This window comes from Physeter macrocephalus, chromosome 16, assembly GCF_002837175.3.
Source record: "Physeter macrocephalus isolate SW-GA chromosome 16, ASM283717v5, whole genome shotgun sequence".
NCBI classification, from domain to species: domain Eukaryota; kingdom Metazoa; phylum Chordata; class Mammalia; order Artiodactyla; family Physeteridae; genus Physeter; species Physeter macrocephalus.
Window position 1 is genome coordinate 71,743,019 of NC_041229.1, and position 19,136 is coordinate 71,762,154.

The window sequence follows — 19,136 nt, forward strand, 5'->3', positions numbered from 1 at the left end:
ACCTAGTCCTAGTCAAGAAGACACCACCCCTTGTCATCAGCCTGAAAACACAATGCGGAGGCATCACAGCAGGCTGTCACAGGAGCGTGAACTTTGCTTTTTGGAGAGCTAAAGCTCAAAATAAGTCTCTGAGCTACTCTATCCTAACATTTGGATAGGGTTTCCTTGAAAGCGGAATATAAACTGGCATGACTCCTCCCACTGTGGGTGGGAGGCCTGTCAGGGGCCGGCACCCTTGCAGGGGGTGCACCTGAGTCCCAGCTTGCTCAGCCCTGGGTGACTGGGGGTGGGCAGACCCTCCCCCCACCTCAGGGCCACACCCCACATTCCCAGCCACAGAGAGGAGTGAGACAGGAAGTGGAGGAGGGAAGTGGATCTGCTTTGGCCAGTTCCCCATCTGAGGGTGATCCACGACAGGCCTTAGGGGCGCAGGCCAGGGCAACTGGAATCACTGTAGGTTTTGGCAAAATGGCAAGTAGGTAGGAGTCTGGGCTTTGGAGTCTGAAAGACTGGAGTAAATTGTCAGTCCTGGCTCTGCCTTGGACAACCTACTTAACCTCTCTAAGCTCAGTTTCCTCAAGTGTTAAACAGGGCTAACAATAGGAACCAGATTATTACTTCTAGATGGCGCTCTAAGCTGTTTGGTCAAGTGAGAAACAGGCATTTCTCTGGCTGTGGCAACATCCACTTATACCTATGTGGATTCACCTCTTGGCTAATGAGAAGGTGACAAGATGGCATCTGATGTGAGTTTGTATCCCACCTCGCTCTAGAGGCAGTAGCAGCTAGGGGAGACAGTCCACGTCTGCTCCTCCGGAGATGCCCTGGGGGGACCCAAGGGGCTTACCAGGACCTCGGATTTCACAGCTGGCCTGTAGATGAAGTTGGACTCCTGGTGGACCATGACAGGTTTGGAGATGGTGGACACGCCAGGGCCTCGTGGAGGCTGTGGGCTTGGGCAAAATGTCTATGGGGTTAGTTTAAAGAGAGATCCATGTGAGGTCATGGCCCGGGTGGCCCAGGCCAACCACGGCACTTTGACACACAGGCAAATTCACACCATGCACTGAGCCAGCCTGGTCCGTTCACCCTGCCGGATGTCCTAGGGACAGGGACAAGAAGTCCATTGGCCACAGTGTGTCCTGAGGCCACAGAAACTATTGGGTGGTTCTGAGGAATCAGGGACTTGAGCCAGAGCCTGCTATGGGGGCGCCAGCGGGCACTGTCAGTCAGAGGATACTTTCAAGGCTCTCTCTCAGTGGCCACGGGTGCCATCCAGCTTCCTCTCTCCCAAAGGAGACAGTTGCAGTTCCTGGACTGCGCATGCAGCATCTGCTGTTCCTGGTGGGTGGGCACAGAGGTGGGGGTTTGGGACGGAGGACCAGTAAGCGCGGCATCCAGGAGAGCTGATGCAACACGTCTGGCTCCTTGGCTCGACCCCCCTGAGCTTCTCTACTTTCCTTGGCAGCCTCATCCCTCACTCCTCACCCTTCTCACACTGCCTAACCTGAGCCTCCAAAATGCCCAGTTTTCTTGCCTTGAGGGTTTTTTACCTGCCCAGGTGTTAGCTTGGGTATCACCACCTTTGGGCACCATTCCTTGAGCTTCTTCTCTCCACCCCCTCCCCTCAACATAGCACCTGTGCTTCCCTCATCTGCCCTGGTAGCGTGGGAGTTTCCTGCTTACTTGTCTGTCCTTCCACCAGACAGTCTCAGACAGGGACGGGGCTGCCTATTTTGTGGTGGTTCTCTGGTGCCCAGCACGGTGTCTGGCATATAGTAGGTGCTCACTAAACATGATACCTGAGTAAACGAATGACTCAGTATTATGGTGGGTGCATGGGGCAGTGCCTGGGAGTACACGTGGCTCTGAAAACCTTCCCCTGGCAGGTACCTGTGTGGCAGGCACAGGTGCCGACCTGACACAGGTGTTTGTTTCCACTACCTGAGACCTGCTGGCGGCGGGACTGACTGTGCAGATGTGTGATGGTCCACACGTCCTACTGCAGCACTGATGGCCACTCGCCAGTAGCATGCAGGGAGGAGAAGGTTGGGCAGAGTCAGCGGTGCATGGGCCAAAGTGCTGACGCAAGCAGGATGAAGTTAACCAAAACAGCTGACCCCTGGCCTCCGCATCAGGGACAACACTAGCTTTGATGTCACTTAAGAGATTTAGGGTCCAGTTCTTCAGAGGCTCCTTGTGTGGGGAGAGCTTTTAACCTTCTCTCTGCTCTGATCAGGAACTAACAGTGGGAACTTCATAATCCCTGGAGAAATCCAAGAAAGTTGGACCCTGTTTTTGAACCTTGACCCTGACTCAAAAGGTTGCAGTTTACCTCCAATTTCAAGTTTGCAGTCTTCACCCAAATTGTCTTGTACCCTGATCTGTCACTGAGCATAGGTAATGTCTATTGAGCACCTCCTATGTGCCTGCCACTCTCCCAAGCATTAACTTAGAATGAATTCATGTATTAACTCATTTGATCCTCATAATAAGTAGGTGCCGTCAGCATTCCCATTTTACAGACAAGGATACCTAGGTTCAGACAGATGAAATAACGCATGCCCAAAGTCATCTAGCCAGTGACTGAGCCAGGATTCAAACCTGGGTAGTTCCTTCCTGTCATCGTTATGTCCCCTGCAGCTTCAATGCCCTTCTCCCATCCTCCATGTAGCACCATCCCTCAAGGCTCAGCTCTACAGAGGTGCCTTCAACTTCCCATTAGAATGAATCCCTCCCACAGCACCTAGGCCGTGCCAATTTTATAGCTGAATCCTGCCTGGTCAGCTGCTAATCCTTCAGATAGCAAAGTCCTGGAGAGAATAGGTGTGCCAATTGCCTCTGTGTCTGCTTCAGCACAGCTCCCCACTCCCATACACGGAGGTGCTCTATCGATTACTGAGTTGAATTTGTTGAGGGAAAGCTGCTGCCCCTCTTGGTGTGGGCCACTCACAAGAAGGATGTGGGCCTCTTTGCTAGGCTAACTCAACCCCTGCAAACTGCGCTGCCTGGGCTCTGGGGCAAGACATCCTTGGAACAGACAGACTTCTCACTGTCAGAGCTCAGGGCTCAGGACCCCACTGGGAGTCCCTCTGAGAGTGCCCTGCTGGCAGCTGCAGCCTCGTCAGCATCTGGCACTTTCTTCATTCCCACATTCTTTCCCCCAAGCGCTCCTGAATGCTCTGAGATGCTTATTCTGCACTTCATGCAGGAAAGGTTAATAAAAACAACTGATCCGGTACTACTGACTACCCTCCCCCCAAATCCCCACTCTTAGCTGACATGAGCTGCTGTAGTTCTGACTGGAGTCTTAGCCTCACAGCTACTGGAGCAGAGAAATATTTTGTTTTTCCCTCCAAAGGATCAAAGCTCCATCTCTTCCCTGGGGATCGCCTCTTAGCCTTTGGGTTAAGAACAATTAATGAGAAATATGTCTTTTTGAGAAACATCACTGTTCTCCCTGCTGACATCCAAGAAAAAGATCCCTAATCTTTTAGTAGTAATTTGGAGCTTTCTAGGAACTGTCCATTTTCATTTTTTCTGTAGCTGGAAGCTGGCCAGAAATTTATGGGCATTATGCTTCAAGCTAACATAGTTGGCTAGTGCCATAGAAAATGGCACAGTAATGTCCTAATTACTGGACAGTGATACACCTCATTTACAGAGCCTAATACTGCTCCCCTGCTTCCCATCCCCCTTTTCCCATGTTAAACAGAGACTTCATTCCCCATATTCAAGGCTTTCTGAGCTAATATCAAGAAACAACTGGCTGGGCTTCCCTGGTGGCGCAGTGGTTGAGAGTCCGCCTGCCGATGCAGGGGACACGGGTTCGTGCCCCGGTCCGGGAGGATCCCACATGCCGCGGAGCGGCTGGGGCCGTGAGTCATGGCTGCTGAGCTTGCGCGTCTGGAGCCTGTGCTCCGCAACGGGAGAGGCCACAACAGTGAGAGGCCCGCATACCGCAAAAAAAAAAAAAAAAAAAAAAAAAAAAGAAAAAGAAACAACTGGCTGTCATATAAATAGAGCTCTGGCTCTTCATTAACACAGCCTTGTAAATACTACATTGAACATTACCAGCCCATACTAGCTAAGTGGAGCAAAGAGAGAGCAATCCACACTGATACAATGTTGCTTATCCCAAGTATCACAGGCAATTCACCATACAATACAGCACTTCAAAATCAGCAGAAACCACACGCATGCAGGACATCCACAACATGCAGGCTGGGGAGCACGTTCTTGGAAAATGGGGTGGGGGGATGCTTCTTCCCGTCTCCACTCACAGGAACAGAGGAGGACTTGGGAAACAGCAGCCCGGCCCACTCTTCCTGCTTCCCAGCATAGCATGCAGAACAGAGGTAGTACCTTTGGGGCGGGTGGGAAGCTCCGTTCAGGGACGGGAGAGTTGGCCGGCTTCCCACTGTGGTTCTTTGCCTCCCAGTCCTCTGCTGGATTGCCTGTCTCCCCAGCGCGGGAGGGGTGGTTGCCTAGTGCCTCTTCCAGTGCCGAGGGCAGCGGGCGGGTAGGAGTGAGGTCTTGGGTAGGAATGGATGGTGGGGGAGGGATGGGAATGGGGGGTGGAGTGCGTTGCACCCAGGGTGAGGATGAGGCACTCAGGCGGCCACATGAGGGAAGGACAGGGGGCGCGGAGACCTTGGGGGGTGGGTTGGAGGGTGGAGGGTGGGGCATCACAGGCAAGGCAGAAGCAGTCTTGGGGGGATAGTGGAACATGTCCAAGGGGATGTCATCCAGGTCAGTGGTGTGGAGGTGCAGCCCACCTGCGAAGCGTCTCAGGGGTGGGGCCAGGGGAGACACAGAAGGCAGGGGAGGCGGGGGCCCTGTGGTCATCTGGCGGGTTGCAAGGAAGTTCTGTAACTGCTTAGTGCCCCACTTCACAATACATCGAGTATATGCTCATCTATTTATTTCTCTTGCTGCTGAAGACCCACCACCCTCAAAGCAGAACCATGGGGGTGTCACTTCTCTGCCACCTCGGTGCCCAGCTGATCCCATACGAGGTGGCCAGTAGGGAGTGCCCAAATGCAGGGGAGCCCCGAGTTATGTGGGTGGTAAGAAGGCGACCATAGCATCCATTAGATGACCAATAGTCATCTAAACTGGAACACACTTGACAGTGAAAAGGACATCTGAGTAATTATGCCAGGACAACAGGCCTAACCGGGATCATCTCAGATGAGCTGGGACTTAGTGGTCACTCTGGAGATAATCCCAGAAATACAGATATGCCCCCCTCCTCAACAGAGGAAGGGAGAGTGGGCTGGTTGGCAGCCCTGGATAGTGAAGCTTGCCAGTGGCCATCTTGCCTCCCGCTGTCCCCAGGGGGGGTGGTCCTGAAGGCAGCAGGAGGCTCTATGTGGAAAGAAGGGCTCTGTTACCTCTGAAATCTCAGTATCAGCAGAGGAGATCTGCTCAAGGCGCGTCTGACAGAGCCTTTCCACCCAATACTGAATCTTTTCCGATTCCTCAAGGTCTTCCCGCTCTGTCTCCGATACCTGGGACCCAAGGCCGGCGCAAAATGGAGAGGACAGAGGGCACACTTGAGTCACATGTGGGCGGCACACTCAAATCAGTAGAACAGAAGCACTTCTTAAAAAAACCCAGAGTACTGTTGGGTGTGTCAATTACCTAGAAAAAGCCCCAGGCTTGTTCTACCTGGCCCCAGAGGAGGTGGAAATAAGGGGGAGGGGGTGTTAGGGTGTTGGGCTAGGTAACGGCAGGTATAGGCAAAATCCGAGAAGGAGCCCGTGCATTGCGTGGGATTAGCTGGCCCCCAGGATCCCCACCAACCCTGAGGCTCTTATGATTCTCCAAGTATGGTCCTTTCATAGGCTCTCAGCACCTTCCAAGAGTTCAATTGTACTCTTTTTCATCCCCCCTCCAGACCGCCTTGTCCTCAGGAGCACAAGCTCAATTTTATCTTTAATCTTTTAGCTAATTTGCTCCTTATGAGAGATCTAATGCACTTCACATTTTTCAGGACTTCTCTGGATTTGTAATCTAATCAGTTTGGCATTCTGATTCATGGAAGCACTAAAGAGAAGCGAAACCAGTCATATCTCCAACAGCTAGGGAGTTACCTAGGAAATAGGAATTACTTATGCTGGAAGACTACTTTTGACATGTCTTGAAGGGGACAGCTTTAGATATATTCCTGGGTTGAAGAGGTCTAGCCTCAGACACATCTCATGGTGATGGGAGCAGCCTCAAACTCATAGCCTGATTAATTGGGGGATAACCTCAGACACCCCACCTGCCTAAAGGGGTTAGCTTCAGACCCATACCCTCAGACACAAGGCAGATGGGGGAAAACGGGTCTTGGATTCATAACCTGGGTTGGGGAGGGGGGTGTCAAACTGACCCAGATCTAATGACAGGTGGGTAGAAGGCTAACTTCAGATCTACAGCTGAACAGAGGGTTAGCCTCCGACTCAAACCCTGAGCAGGGAGGGCAGCCTCACAGCCACACGGAGGGTGGAGTGGCCTAGCCTTGGGCTCATACTCTGGTTGGGGGTGGTGGGAGTAGAGGACAGACTCAAATCTCTAGCCACATGTGTAGAGGCTAACCCGAGACCTACAATGTGGGCAGAGAGGCCAGCCCCTGAGCAAGGGGGCCCAAACATACACTAAGCTAGAGGCTAGTCTCAGATGACGCTGGGTAGGTAGGAAGATGTCACTCTCCAGCCTGGGGAGGGGGCCAGGCTCACTCCATCCCTGGACTGCATTTGGGAAGAGCAGCTCCATCTGGTTCCCTGACTGGGGACCAACCAAACTGTCCCAGGGATGCTCACCGGGCCTGGGAGCAGGACACATACCTCCTGGGCCAGCCGGTTGATCTTCAGTTGCTTTTCCTTCTCTAGCATTTCCTCTTTCTCTTTGTAAAGCTTTTGCTCAAATTCCAGTTCCTTCTTATTCTTTCTCAACTCCTGAAGGCTATCATACTTGGCTTTCTTCTTATCCTTTCCTTTCTGAGCAGATGTGGCATTGTTTATAAGACAAGGGTTACAAGGTAGTGTTGACACTGGCACAGCACAGCAAACAGGGCATTCAGTCTTCAGACAACAGCAGGCAATGACCCCACGGTGAGCCCCTCCCCTAGCTCTGCCCCACCACACTGGGCATTGGACTTAAGGTTAAGGACAGACAGGACGCTGCTACCCATCACAGAGTGAGACACATTTCCCTGTGCCAGCCAGAAGAACTGGCTTACTAGTTCACTAACAAGCTGTGTGACCTTGGTTAAGTTCCTTAACCTCTCTGGGCCTGGTTTACCTCATCTCCAAAATGGGGGAAATACCTACCCCACAGGTTTGCCATTCAGAGCCAATGAAATAACATCTATGAAAGAGCTTCGTGAGCTTCAAAGTGCTGTATTTTAAAAAGCATTGTATTTATTTCTTAGTATCTGGGCATATGCCTTCTCCAACAACTGGATGTTCAGACACCACAGGTGCATCCTGGTAGATTCTAGAGAAAATCTGGGACAGATCCCCTGTCCTGAGCTAGAGGAGAAGGGTGTCAGCCTCCAACCTGGGATCCCAGTGCCAGGAACATCAGATTTTATCCTGATGCTTAAACTCCACACCATTTCATCCTGGAGAGTCCAAATCCACTGTTCCCTCTGAACTAGGCTCCTGAACTGAGGACTAGACAGAAACTACAGGACTGGGAGATGGTGGGCAGGAGAAGGTAGGGAGAATGGCCTAATTGCTCTTCACTGGCCATCAGGGTTGAAGAGGATGGGGGGAAGGAGATGCAGGGCAAACAGACTTCTTTTTCCTGTTTGAATTAGACCACAACGTCTGCCTTCCTGGTTGCTTCTCCCATGGGCTTGCAGGGAAGCCAAGGAGTAAGGAATGAAGAGAATTAAGATTTATGGACTGCCTATGTGTCAAGGGATTAAAAGTTGATTATCTCATAAGTAGGTATTATCTGCCTTCTGATGAAAGAGCCAAGGTTCAGAGAGGTGAAGTCCCTTGCTGGACGTCAAACATCTAGTAAGTGGTGGTGGCAGAGTTTGTACCTGAGTTTCCCCATGGTGTTCTGATGAGCTGGGGGCAATGGAGCATGGCAGGAGGGAGCGTCAGACCCCATCACACAGCATGGAGGACAGGGGCCAGCAGAGAGAGTCAACACTCTGGGCAAGGAGGAAGCCTGCACATTCACTGAGCTCATCCCCAAACCCACAAGCCTTCCTGGGGCCTGCTCTCAGAATTCCTGAATCATCCCAGCATCCAAGGCCAGGAAGGAGGAATTGAGTTTCCCAGCAATGGACACACAAATTTGTCCACAGCTGGAGGCGCATGATGGGTCATTATGGACATGTGACGGAGTCATTCTGCCTCCCCTCCTAAAGACAACCCCCACCTGTGTGCACAGGTGCTTTGGAGATGGTTCCCCATCTAGGATATGGGGACTCACCTCCAGAGCAGTCTGTGAGCCACTTGAGAAAATGGTTTTCACTACTTCAGAGTTCTGCTCGATTCCTTCCTACCCGGTTCACTAGACTCTCAGCTCAGTTGATAGATGAATTCCTACTATCATATTATCAATACAGACAATTCCCCAAGAGGAGCCAGAAACATTCTACCCAATGGCAGCTTGCTAGACTAAGGGCATGGCCTCTCACAGGGACCATCATAATAGGCATGGCCCTTCTACTAGCTTAAAAAAACCCACCAGTGTTAAGATTTTAGAGCTAGGGTTCCTGGGTGGGGCAGGCAGATATGACAGTTTCTGTCCCATCTCCAAGAAAAGAGCACCTGCTTACTGATGCAGAAAGGCAAGCTGCCTCATAGCATTGCCTACTGATCGCACACTAGCCTTCTCCATACATGTTACTTAGCTGTGTGTGAATCTGCCTGCCCTGCCAGATGGCGGGCTCCTACAAGTAGGGTTGGTCTGCGTGATTTACTCAAGCAGTCTTTGGGAAAGGATTCAGTCAGAAACATGAATCCTTCAGGCACTGGAACAGACTTTGTGAGGTCACAGGCCTGAGCACCTTGAGACCCAGAGGGCTCAAGAAGACACTGAATAGTTATCTTTTCAAATAAGGGGAATTTTGTGCATTGCTGATCACGGCCATACAGGGCCACTTGTATTACCTGGGGACTTCGTTCCAGTTGCTGGGAGACAAAGCATCTCACATGACTCTAGAAAAAATGTCAATGGATTTTCAGAGCCAGCATGAGGGACATGATTCTGTTGTCCTTTAGCTGTCAGTTAAATTCGTGGAAAATATTCCTTCCGGTCCAGACTGAGAGGAGAGGCAGATGGGGTGTATGTGCTCTTGCTTCTACCTAGATGCAATTTTTCTCTCTTTTGGAAATGAAATGAAAACCAAAATACCAGCTATTTCTGGAATGATTGGACTAATGAATAGAGGAAATAAGTTTTCCTCTTCACCAACAGCGATTTTCGAGTGACATGATTTCTGATGGGAGGTGTGTGTGGAGGAGACGCTAGTTCTTTTACATTTATCTAGTTATTCGTGCCTGGAAAAGAATTTACCTGTACATCTCCTGTTATTATTTTTTCAAATAAAATCCTCTGTGTGTGTGTGCACACGTGCGTGTCTCATAACCTGCACCCAACTTGACTTTTCACTCTGTCTGACCTTGGCTTCTGGTCTTGGCCTCTGGTTCTACTTGACAGAGAAGCAAAGCAGAAGTTTCCTGCCGTGGCTCTGCCCTGTCCCGTGCCCAGTGGGGCTGGTGCCGACCCAGCAGTGCCTGATGGTACCTGGGAAGGTCTCAGCCTGTGAATACCTCCCCAACGATGCCGCTGTGACAGCGCCCTGCCATCTGACATCAGTCTGACAGAGAGGCACAGACAGGGTTAGCCCCCCCAGTGAACAGGCGGTCACACTGTTGAGAGGTGACAGGAGGAGAAACAATGTTTGGAAAAGGTCAAAACCAACGGCAAACTCAGCAGCAAACAGCACTCAGTCCTGGCCTACCTTCCGGATGGTTGGGAATTTGCCCTCGTAGCGATAAAACCATCCAAAGGCTATAAGAACACAGAGAACAAAGCAATGAGATGCAGTTCAGCTCAGCCAGAGCATCCATGGGCAGCAGCCAGGAGGAGTTGGGTTCCCAAGGCACTCGCGGCTTTGTGAGATGAAGAGCAGCCTCGGCGAATTCAACAGCAGAACCGCACCCTCTGTCTGACTCTCCACTTACCTGGCCTCACCTGGGTTGTAAAGCAGGCCCAAGACCACCTGAGAAAGGGCCCGATTCCCAGGCCCCGGGCCACTGTCAGCTGCCTCCCCCAGGACACTGGCTTCAGAAGTCAGTGCCAGAAAGTCAAAGAGAAAGCCCCTTGTAGAAGGATGAGCTTTTCCCCATCAGAGCCACAGTCTGTAAACACAAAGCCCCATTGAACAAGGCCTCTCCTGACTGGCGTCAGGTTCCTCCATCCAAGAAACAACCCGAAACAAAAGGGAGCCTGGGTCTCTGCCTAGAACGACTGTCAGACAGAACAAAACTGTCTTGTCTCACAGAGCAGGCCACGTCCTCTGCTTTCAACGTCGAAAGAGAAGGCTCTGTCAGGGTCAGCTCAGGGAAGGACGCTCAGGCAGCAGCGGGCAGATCTGCCCCCCAGAAAAGCATATCCCCACCCAGGCCAGATCACCAGACCCTGCCTTCCCCAGACAACAGCATGACGGATGGGCTAATACCTCAAGGCTGAAGCTCCCTGGCCAGAAGTGATGGCTTAATTACCCACCCTTGACCAGCCTGAGCTCTGCAACAGGATCTAGAAAGCCCCCTGCTAGACCCAGCACTATCCTCTTAGTTGCTAGATGTTGGGGAGGTCTAGGGAGTCTTGGGGGAGAGGCCAGAGCAGCAGAGGAAGAACTTAGGCTTGGGTAGTATTAAATATTTGAACCAGCAGTTCCAGCTGACATTTCAGCCTGGCCGTGAGTCTTGTCCTTAAGGTACTGTATGCAGTGCTTGGACCAAGCCGGGGCTTGGAGGAGCTTCCCGGACTCCAGGAGTCCCTACCACATATTGGCCCCTCAGAGCTGGGTGTCTGCAGGGCTGGCAGGAGGAGGCGGGCAGGGCAAACAGAGCAGCAAGGCCAGGGAGTGAAGCGGGGGCCGCAAACCTGCTCTCCCTGCTTTTCCGTGCCTCCGTCCAGGTCATCTGCCGGGTCAAACTCGTGATCCACTCCCAGATCATCTACCCGGGAAAAGAGGAGGAAGCTGGTGAACCAAGAAGGACTTGGGAGATCAAGAGGCCAGAGGCGCTTGGGGGTGCCTGGGGGCCTGTGACCAGCTTACTCCATGGGAGAGCTGGGAGGTCAGGGGCAAGAATAGGGCTCAGGAACCCAGAGCAAAGGATTCTTGCTCTGGGGTGGTGCGTGCAGTGTTTTCAACCTTGGTAGTTCTCATTTCTCCATCTGTAAAATGGGCTCACGACAGGGGCCTCTGATCTGACAGCAGCATGAGAACCATTTTGCAGGGTGTTTGGTTGAAACAGGAGGTGCAGTACTGATGACGGGAATATCTGAGTATTATACACGTTTGATGCCAAGGGCTTGCAATGGGAAACAGATCCTTCTAGCTTCTTCTCAACACCCTTGGAGCTCTGGGTCCCCAGGGGATGTCAGAACTGTGTGTGTGGGCAGCAGATGGAAGTTTGGGATCCTGAGGAGGTGAGGAGATCCCAAGGGGTAAAAGGGGCACGTGTGCTTAGAAAGACATGAATTCTGACCTAATGTGGAGAATAGCAAACTGTCCTTTCCAGTGATTTCTAATCTGGACTTTGGCCTCCCTGGGGTCCTGGAAAGTGGTGTTTGAGTCTGCTATGAGCTGCTTATTAATATTTCAAAATATTAATTAGAAGAGCTTGCCTATTAACCTATGAAAAGGCTATACGTAAGTTCCTTTGCTTTTGGCTCGGTTTATATTTACTCAAAAATGGCACACTGATGCTTTCTTGCTAACAAGAGGGACTACTTAATAAAACAGTGAATACAAATGATTACTTAACAGTGTGGTAGGAAAAAACTCAACTTCCAAACCATGGGGTCTAATGGGATTGGGGGCTAATAGATGGGGTCCTTGATGAAAAGGCTGGAAAGCTCTTATTTAAACTTCTTATCTTTCAAGCCTCCTTCCAGCTCTGGGAACCTCAATTACCCCTCTGCCCCCTTTTGCTTTTGCTAAGGAAAGCTATTCTGGGGCCTCTGTGACTGTACATCCCGGCTTTGAGGGCTCAGTGCAATGTTGGGGTTCTGCTAGGTCGGTCATGGGTAGGCAGGCGGAGCCCCTGGGAAGCAGGTGGGGAGGGGAGCAGTCAGTCCCACCCTGATCATTAGGATGAGTGGCTTCATTTTCCAGGCAAGAGATGCTTCACACTCTTTCCTGTCTGTTCAAAAATGCTGGCTCCACACAGGCACAGACACCTAAGTCGGGTAGAACCTGTCAGCTGACTGGACCCCCAAATTGAAGAGTGGTCAGGGAGGGGCTGGCTGCAGCCTGGCCTGTTGGCCCTAAACGGCAGAGACCATTCCAGCCTCCCAGGAATGGGGAAAAGGTGGGAACTGAGCTGGCTCAGAGGCCTTCCTGCACTTCCTGCCTAATCTCCAAAGTAAAATTAAACTGCTGGTGCAAATGCAAAGGGATGGAGGTGGCCTGACTGCCTCAGCTCAGGCCGGCAGAGCCTGGTCCTCAATCACTTGCTTCCTCCTGTTTTCTTAGAAAACATTTGTATCTAGAGCAAAGGGAAAGTTTTTGCTCCTTTTATTCAAGAAGCTTGATTTGGTCTAAAAGCACTGAATAAATAGCTAGAGAAAGGGTTTTTATTTTTTACAGTTCCTGAGAGGATGTGTTTGCTTTGAGGCCAAGACCCAATTTCTAGGAAGGTACTAAATTGACTAGGATTACTTTCATGAGAAGCAATTAAAATCGATTTCTCTCCTTTGGAAGCTCCTATTTCACTCCAAAGAGCAAATTAGCCACCTGTCTAAAGCACAGATTATTCGCCGGGAATTTAGCTCTGGCCACATCCTCAACTCATACCGAATGTCATGGGGGCAGCTGATGAGAAAGTGCTTTGTCCTTCGGAGAGGACCCGAGATGACACTGCCCCGGCGCCAGCAAGAAATGTGCTGAGAGATGCTTGCCCTGCACCAGGGAGGAGTGACATGGAACCATCCAGATGCCCTGCGCCTCTTGTTGACCCAAGTGGCCTGGGTTGGCAAGTTGATGTCCCTCTAGGGCTCGAGTATGATTCAAAGTTGGGGCCAAAGCTGTCCGGACCCCATCACAGGATCCCAAATGGCTGCTGCACAGGGGAAGTGGGGAAACCTTGGTTCTTGGGTGCAGATTTGCCTCATATCTGGAGGGTCCAAGGTCGGCTGAGCATAGTCAGCTGGAGTGGAATCTGCCTTGTGTCAAGTACAAATCGAAACAGCTGTAAAGTCAGAGTAAAGGCCCAACCAGGCATCCTGGACCTGTGATTGCCACGGCCCCCAAGCTGTCTGGCTCCTGGCTCCCCACCACTACCCCACTGAAGAAGCACTGAGACTGAGCCCCCCACTCTGCCCTGGTGGTGTGAGCTGCCCCTTGAAGAGACATGACATCCTGGGAGTGGGTTGGAGAGCAGGTGGACGGGGGAGCAGGTGGGGGGGGCCTGGACTGCAAGTGGACGTGGGAACACAGGACAGAGGAAGAAAGGAGATGGGAAGGGCAGAGGTTGCTGAGGCCCAAGGATGGCCAGAGTTTGGTGCCTGGGAGGGTCATACAGTTCTCTCCCCGACTCCGTCCTCGGAGTGGCGTGACTGCAGTCCACACACAGGGATGCAGGTGGTAGGGGCACTTCGGTAAGCTCTTCCCACAACTGCTCATCAGCCTTGGACCACCAGAGTCCTTCTCTCACGTGAGCCCCTTCCCCTCTTTCTTGCTGCTGTTTTACCCCAGCCCCAATTCAGAACCGGGCAAGAGGAGGGAGGACACAACACCTGACATACTAGGATGATAATCCCATCAGCAGTTCGCTTTTGCCACAGCTCTCCAGCCCCTCTTCAGAAGTCCAAGGGCACATGCCTGAGTCTGTGTCATGGGAGAGAGCCTGGCAGTAGGCCCCCAGGACAAGGAAGGCAGGCAGATCCCACCCATCCCAACGCCCTGGCAGACAGCACCTGGCACTTGGCTGCCCCTCCATGAAGAGAGAGTCATGGCCTATTCACCTGGGCAGGTGGTGGTGAGTGGAGGGAGACCTCTGTCTTTGTCTAGACACCCCCAGGCCCCAGAAGGAAGCCCCTTCCCCCCCAGCACATGATACATACACTTTGGCTTGCGAAGGGGTAATGGGTGCACCTCGGCGGTGATGGTTTTAGGCGACAGGAGCTGTTCCCTTGAGCCCCAGTCTTCTTCCCACTGCTTCTTAAACTTCTCTTCCTCCTCCACGATCCTGAAATAAGACCCCTCACGCCTGTGACTGGAGTCAGAACCTTCGCAGGCCTGCCTTCTGCCTATTGGGGAACGCCAACCAGCCTGGGGAGGAGCCACGTGGTTCTAGCTGTGACGAAAACGAGTCCCTGGCACTTGTATTCTAAATCAGGTGTGAATGCCACCCTGACAGTTACAAGACTGTGTTCCAGTTACCCTAATATGATGGGTTTTACTAGGATTATGCAATGACTACAAATAAAGGACGGTCCACCAGGGGACAAGAGGGCCAGGTAAACTGGGCCTGGAGGTGGCCTCTGGGGCCGCACTCCTGCGAGTACACTCACGTCCACGCACAGACATGTGTCTGCAGACACATGGGGCCAAGGCACTCACTGTTCCATCTCCTTCCGGTATCTCTCATTTTCCTCTGCTGCCTTCTGGGCAATTTCCTTTTTCCTTCTGAAACACAAATGCAAGTTGGCATGTTGGAGTCTATGTCAGAGAAGTTAACTCTTCCTTGCAGCTAATCTCTGATTTGAGAAAAGTTTTAAATATTTCTTCCAGGTTCCTTCCCAAGGATGCCTGGACCAAATTTGGATGCTGGGAAAGAGGGTCCAAAAAAGTCTGGATCCTGTGCTCTTGTGTGGCTTCGTCTGGCACTGCTGAGCAGAGATTCTGCACTGCGGGAGACTGGAGGCAGTTCAGTGTAGGCCACCTCTAAACACCAGCATAAAGGGACTGACTGAGTGAGGTCCTCCCAGAGGAGGGCCCCAGACCCCAGGGGCAAAGCCGGGGCTGCTAAGCCAGGCCAGGGTAATGGGCAGAGGTACCACCCAGGGTGGTTCTTCAGGCAAATTCTGTGATGGGAGAGATGGAAAGATCCTGTCCACCTTCCTTTCCCAAATCCTTATTATGCTCATAGAATGTATCTGGATTGGGATTTTGACAATAGTTTTTGACTTATGAATTCTCTCAGTCATCATCCCAGACACTCTGGGGTTGGTGGGGGGTAGTTCTTATCACCATAGATGGGGCAGCCAAACTGCCCGGGTATGAATTCCACAGCTCAGCCATGTCTGACTTTGTACACAAGTGGTGTAACCTCTCTGAGTCTCAGTCTCCTCACCTATAAAATGGGTTAATACCATCTATCTCCCAGGGCTATTATGGGAATTCAGTTGAGGAACATAAACAAGGCCCTAATACAATGCCAGCCACGTGGTTGGTACTTGACAAATGTTAGTTATTGCTAGTAGCATCCTCATTTTCCATATTCCTGGGTCTTGGAAATCAAGGGCTTTCCTTGGCAAGGAGGGAGGAGCCTCGAGGTCTGGAGGCAGGGGATGCTTCCACTGAGCATCACTGAACCCATCTGGTCTGAAGACAGGCCTCGGGGGAGAGCATAAAGTCAGCTCAGGATGCAGTGGGCAGGAAGCAAGGCGGGTGGGATGGTACAGTGGTCTAGGAGGGCAGGGCAGGGCAGGGGCATCCTGGCCGGCCACACTCACTGCCGCTCCATCTCCTGCTGCTCCTGGAGGATCTTGTTGGATTCCATCGCCAGCCGCTTCTGCATCAGAAGCTCCTGTCGCTGCAGCTCGCGCTGCCGGACCTCTGCCAGCCGCTCCCGGTCTGTCATGAACAGCTCCCGGCCCTCATGGGGAGAAAAGAGGCGCCTTGCTCAGTCCCCTGGGAACCTAGAAGTCCACTGCCAGAGTTTGAGGGCCAAGATTTGGGTTGCCTTCTCATCTCCATGGCCCCCCATGTCAGGCATTGTGGCTCCTGCTCTGTCTGACCCAAGCTTCTGGCTGGGCAGAAATCCTCCCCAGCTGCTAGCAGAGCTTCAGGGAAGGAGACCTCTTGGCCTTTCCCAGGAGTGTGTGGCAGAGATCAGGGGTCTGAGCAGCTGGGCTGCAGGTCAGGGGTCATGGGGCCCCCACCAGCTCGTTCTGGACTTACAGCTCCAGCTACAATGGAGATGGTCAGGCTGCGGCTACTCTTCAGCACGTTCACGGCCTGTGGGGACAGGCAGATAGTCAGCTGAGACCTGACAGATCAGAGTAGTTGAGGCCTCTGGAGAGCACAGACGGTTTCAGACACTGTGGCAAGGGGGAGGTAGGTGAGAAGAGGACAGCAGAGAGGATCACAGCCAGAAGGTGAAAAACCCACATCTCACCTCCTTGTGGTCCAGGTTGGAGAAGTCGATGCCATTGACTTCGACAATCTGGTCCCCTGTCTGGTGGAGAAATGGAGAGGGATCAGCATGTTTGTATTATCTGTACACTCAGTCTGTTGGAAGAGCTCCCCCTGGAGGCCAGCATCAGACGTTGGGTCTTCAAGTAGCTGTACCTCAACTCTTCCGAAAGAGCAGAGTTCCAATGGGGTCCTCCCAGGGCTCCTCCACCCTATATCTCTTTTATCAGTTGTCAAATATTACACCTTTACAAGTTCATTATTTTGGCTGAATGTATGACATTTGCTTTAAAAACTCAGTTTGTAGACATAGGAGCCTTTAAGCTTTTCATATAGTAGATTCTGTGTGGAGTCATAATAATAATTAGTATAATAGCTAACATTAATCGATCCCTCAGTATGTACCAGACACAGTTCTAAGCATATGTATTAATACATTTCATCTACACAGTGACCCCAGAAGGAAGGCTAGTACCCCCATTTTACAGGATAGGAAACTGAAGCACAGAAAGAGGAAATAACTTGTCCAAAGAAGAGGTTAAGAGTTCTAGTTCTGGAATCAGACCACCTAGGTTTGAATCCCAGCCCTGCCATACTAGGTACATGATCTTGGAAAGATCTTTCTCTGGCTCTCAGTTTCCTCATCTGTAAAACGAGGCTAACGATAGTACCTAATTTTTAGAGTTCTCATACATTTTAAAGGGCTTAGAATAATGTCCAATCCACTTAACGCTCAATGAATGTCAATTCTGATTATTATTACTACATCCCAAGCTCAGGACCAAAGGCTCTCAGAGCTGGAGAAGGGCTGTAGAAAGGCTCAAATGTCACCCCCTCTGTGAAGCCTTCCCTTTGGGGGTTAGTAGGAATCATCAGCCAGTGAGTGTTCAGAGAGGGCTGTGTGGGAAAGCACGTGCTCCATCCCTGTGTGATCACAGTCTGACCCTGCACCCCACAGGCGCCCCACTGGGGCAGGCCCAGGGTTACTCACCTCCAACCCCACCTCAGCAGACAGGGAGCCAGGCTTCACGTGGCTGATGAAGATGCCGGGTTTCTGGATGGGGCCGCTGGAAATGCTGTGGGAGAGACGGGAGATCAGGTGAGCCTCTGCTCTTCAGTGCTTGCTCATTTTCAATGACCGGCCCCCTATGCCTGTGTGTCCAGGTCACGCATGAGCTCAGTACCCAAGCCCTCTGTCATCTACCTGTCTACCTGTCCAGCCTCATTTCCCTGTGGCAACAACCACAGATAGCTACTTCTAATTCCCCCTACCCAACCTCTCATCCAACATATTGCATATGCTGTTTCTTCTCTCTTTCTAGCATTTTCTTTCTTTTTTTTTTTTTTGCGGTACGCGGGCCTCCCACTGCCGTGGCCTCCCCCGCCGCGGTGCACCGGCTCCGGGCACGCGGGCCCTCTCCCGCCGCGGAGCACCGGCTCCGGACACGCAGGCCCAGCGGCCATGGCTCACGGGCCCAGCCGCTCCGCGGCACGCGGGACCCTCCCGGACCGGGCACGAACCCGCGTCCCCTGCACCGGCAGGCGGACTCCCAGCCACTGCGCCACCAGGGAAGCCCTCTAGCATTTTCCTATGCATTCCTCAACATTCAAATGTTATCTCCTCTACAAGGTTTTAACCAAACTCCTTATTCTATCCCCTGACTAAGCTGGTTGCTCCCTTCCCAGTGCTCCTAAAACACCTACAGCCAGGATGGCACTTGTACTGTTTGTTAATCTCCCCTCCCAGATCTGTGGCAGATATCACTAATCCATCACAACACTCTTTTCCACCTACGCCTAGATACAGCATTAAAGTTCTTTTCAAAATAGTACTCCAGGGCAGCCACCACTAATTGATTAGAGATAGCACAGGATAGAAAACTTATTTGCCATGCCTGACCCAGAATGCAGCTCCATGACAGAGTCCCTCAATACTGTAACTATTTATGTGGTTGGCTTCTATATTAAGCTATAATTTCTTAGAAAGGAGGGACTTTTTTTTTTTTTAATCACTTATGCTTGTCAGAAAAGTGTTGAATAAATGTGATGGAATGGAAATAAGAAGAATAACTTAGGGAATTCCCTGGTGGTCCAGTGGTTAGGACTCTGCGCTTTCACTGCCGAGAGCCCAGATTCAATCCCTGGTTGGGGAACTAGGATCGCACAAGCCTCGTGGTGTGGTCAAAAAAAAAAAAGACAAATAATCATAGCTAATATTTACGAACTGCTTACTACCTGCCAGGCACTAAGCTTGGTACTTCATTCTATCATCTCACTCTTCCTCACAAAAGCCTTGTGATATGGGGACTATTACTGCTGATTTATAGAGAAAGAAACTGAGGGGACTTCCCTGGTGGCACAGTGGTTAAGACTCTGTGCTCCCAATGCAGGGAGCCCGGGTTTGATCCCTGGTCAGGGAACTAGATCCCACATGCATGCCGCAACTAAGAATTCGCATGCCACAACTAAGGAGTTCACGTGCCGCAACTAAGGAGCTGGTGAGCTGCAACTAAGGAGCCCACCTGCTGCA

The 19,136-nt window shown here is 51.6% G+C and overlaps 1 protein-coding gene across 3 annotated transcripts in view; it reads right to left on the reverse strand.

The window, feature by feature from the left end:
• USH1C (USH1 protein network component harmonin) overlaps positions 1-19,136 on the reverse strand; it is a 58,561-nt gene that overhangs the window by 21,074 nt on the left and 18,351 nt on the right. For 2 of the 3 annotated variants that reach the window (XM_024118918.2, XM_055091605.1), the window contains exons 9-15: positions 17,598-17,682; positions 16,590-16,649; positions 16,373-16,429; positions 15,925-16,067; positions 14,810-14,875; positions 14,311-14,435; positions 11,125-11,198 (exon numbers count right to left, since the gene is read on the reverse strand). In XM_024118918.2, the coding sequence (XP_023974686.1) occupies positions 11,125-11,198; positions 14,311-14,435; positions 14,810-14,875; positions 15,925-16,067; positions 16,373-16,429; positions 16,590-16,649; positions 17,598-17,682 (610 nt within the window). Of the gene's footprint in view, positions 1-847; positions 968-4,365; positions 4,849-5,396; positions 5,514-6,833; positions 6,987-9,976; positions 10,027-11,124; positions 11,199-14,310; positions 14,436-14,809; positions 14,876-15,924; positions 16,068-16,372; positions 16,430-16,589; positions 16,650-17,597; positions 17,683-19,136 lie in introns of all 3 variants that reach the window. The other variant, XM_024118919.2, reaches the window with a different exon arrangement.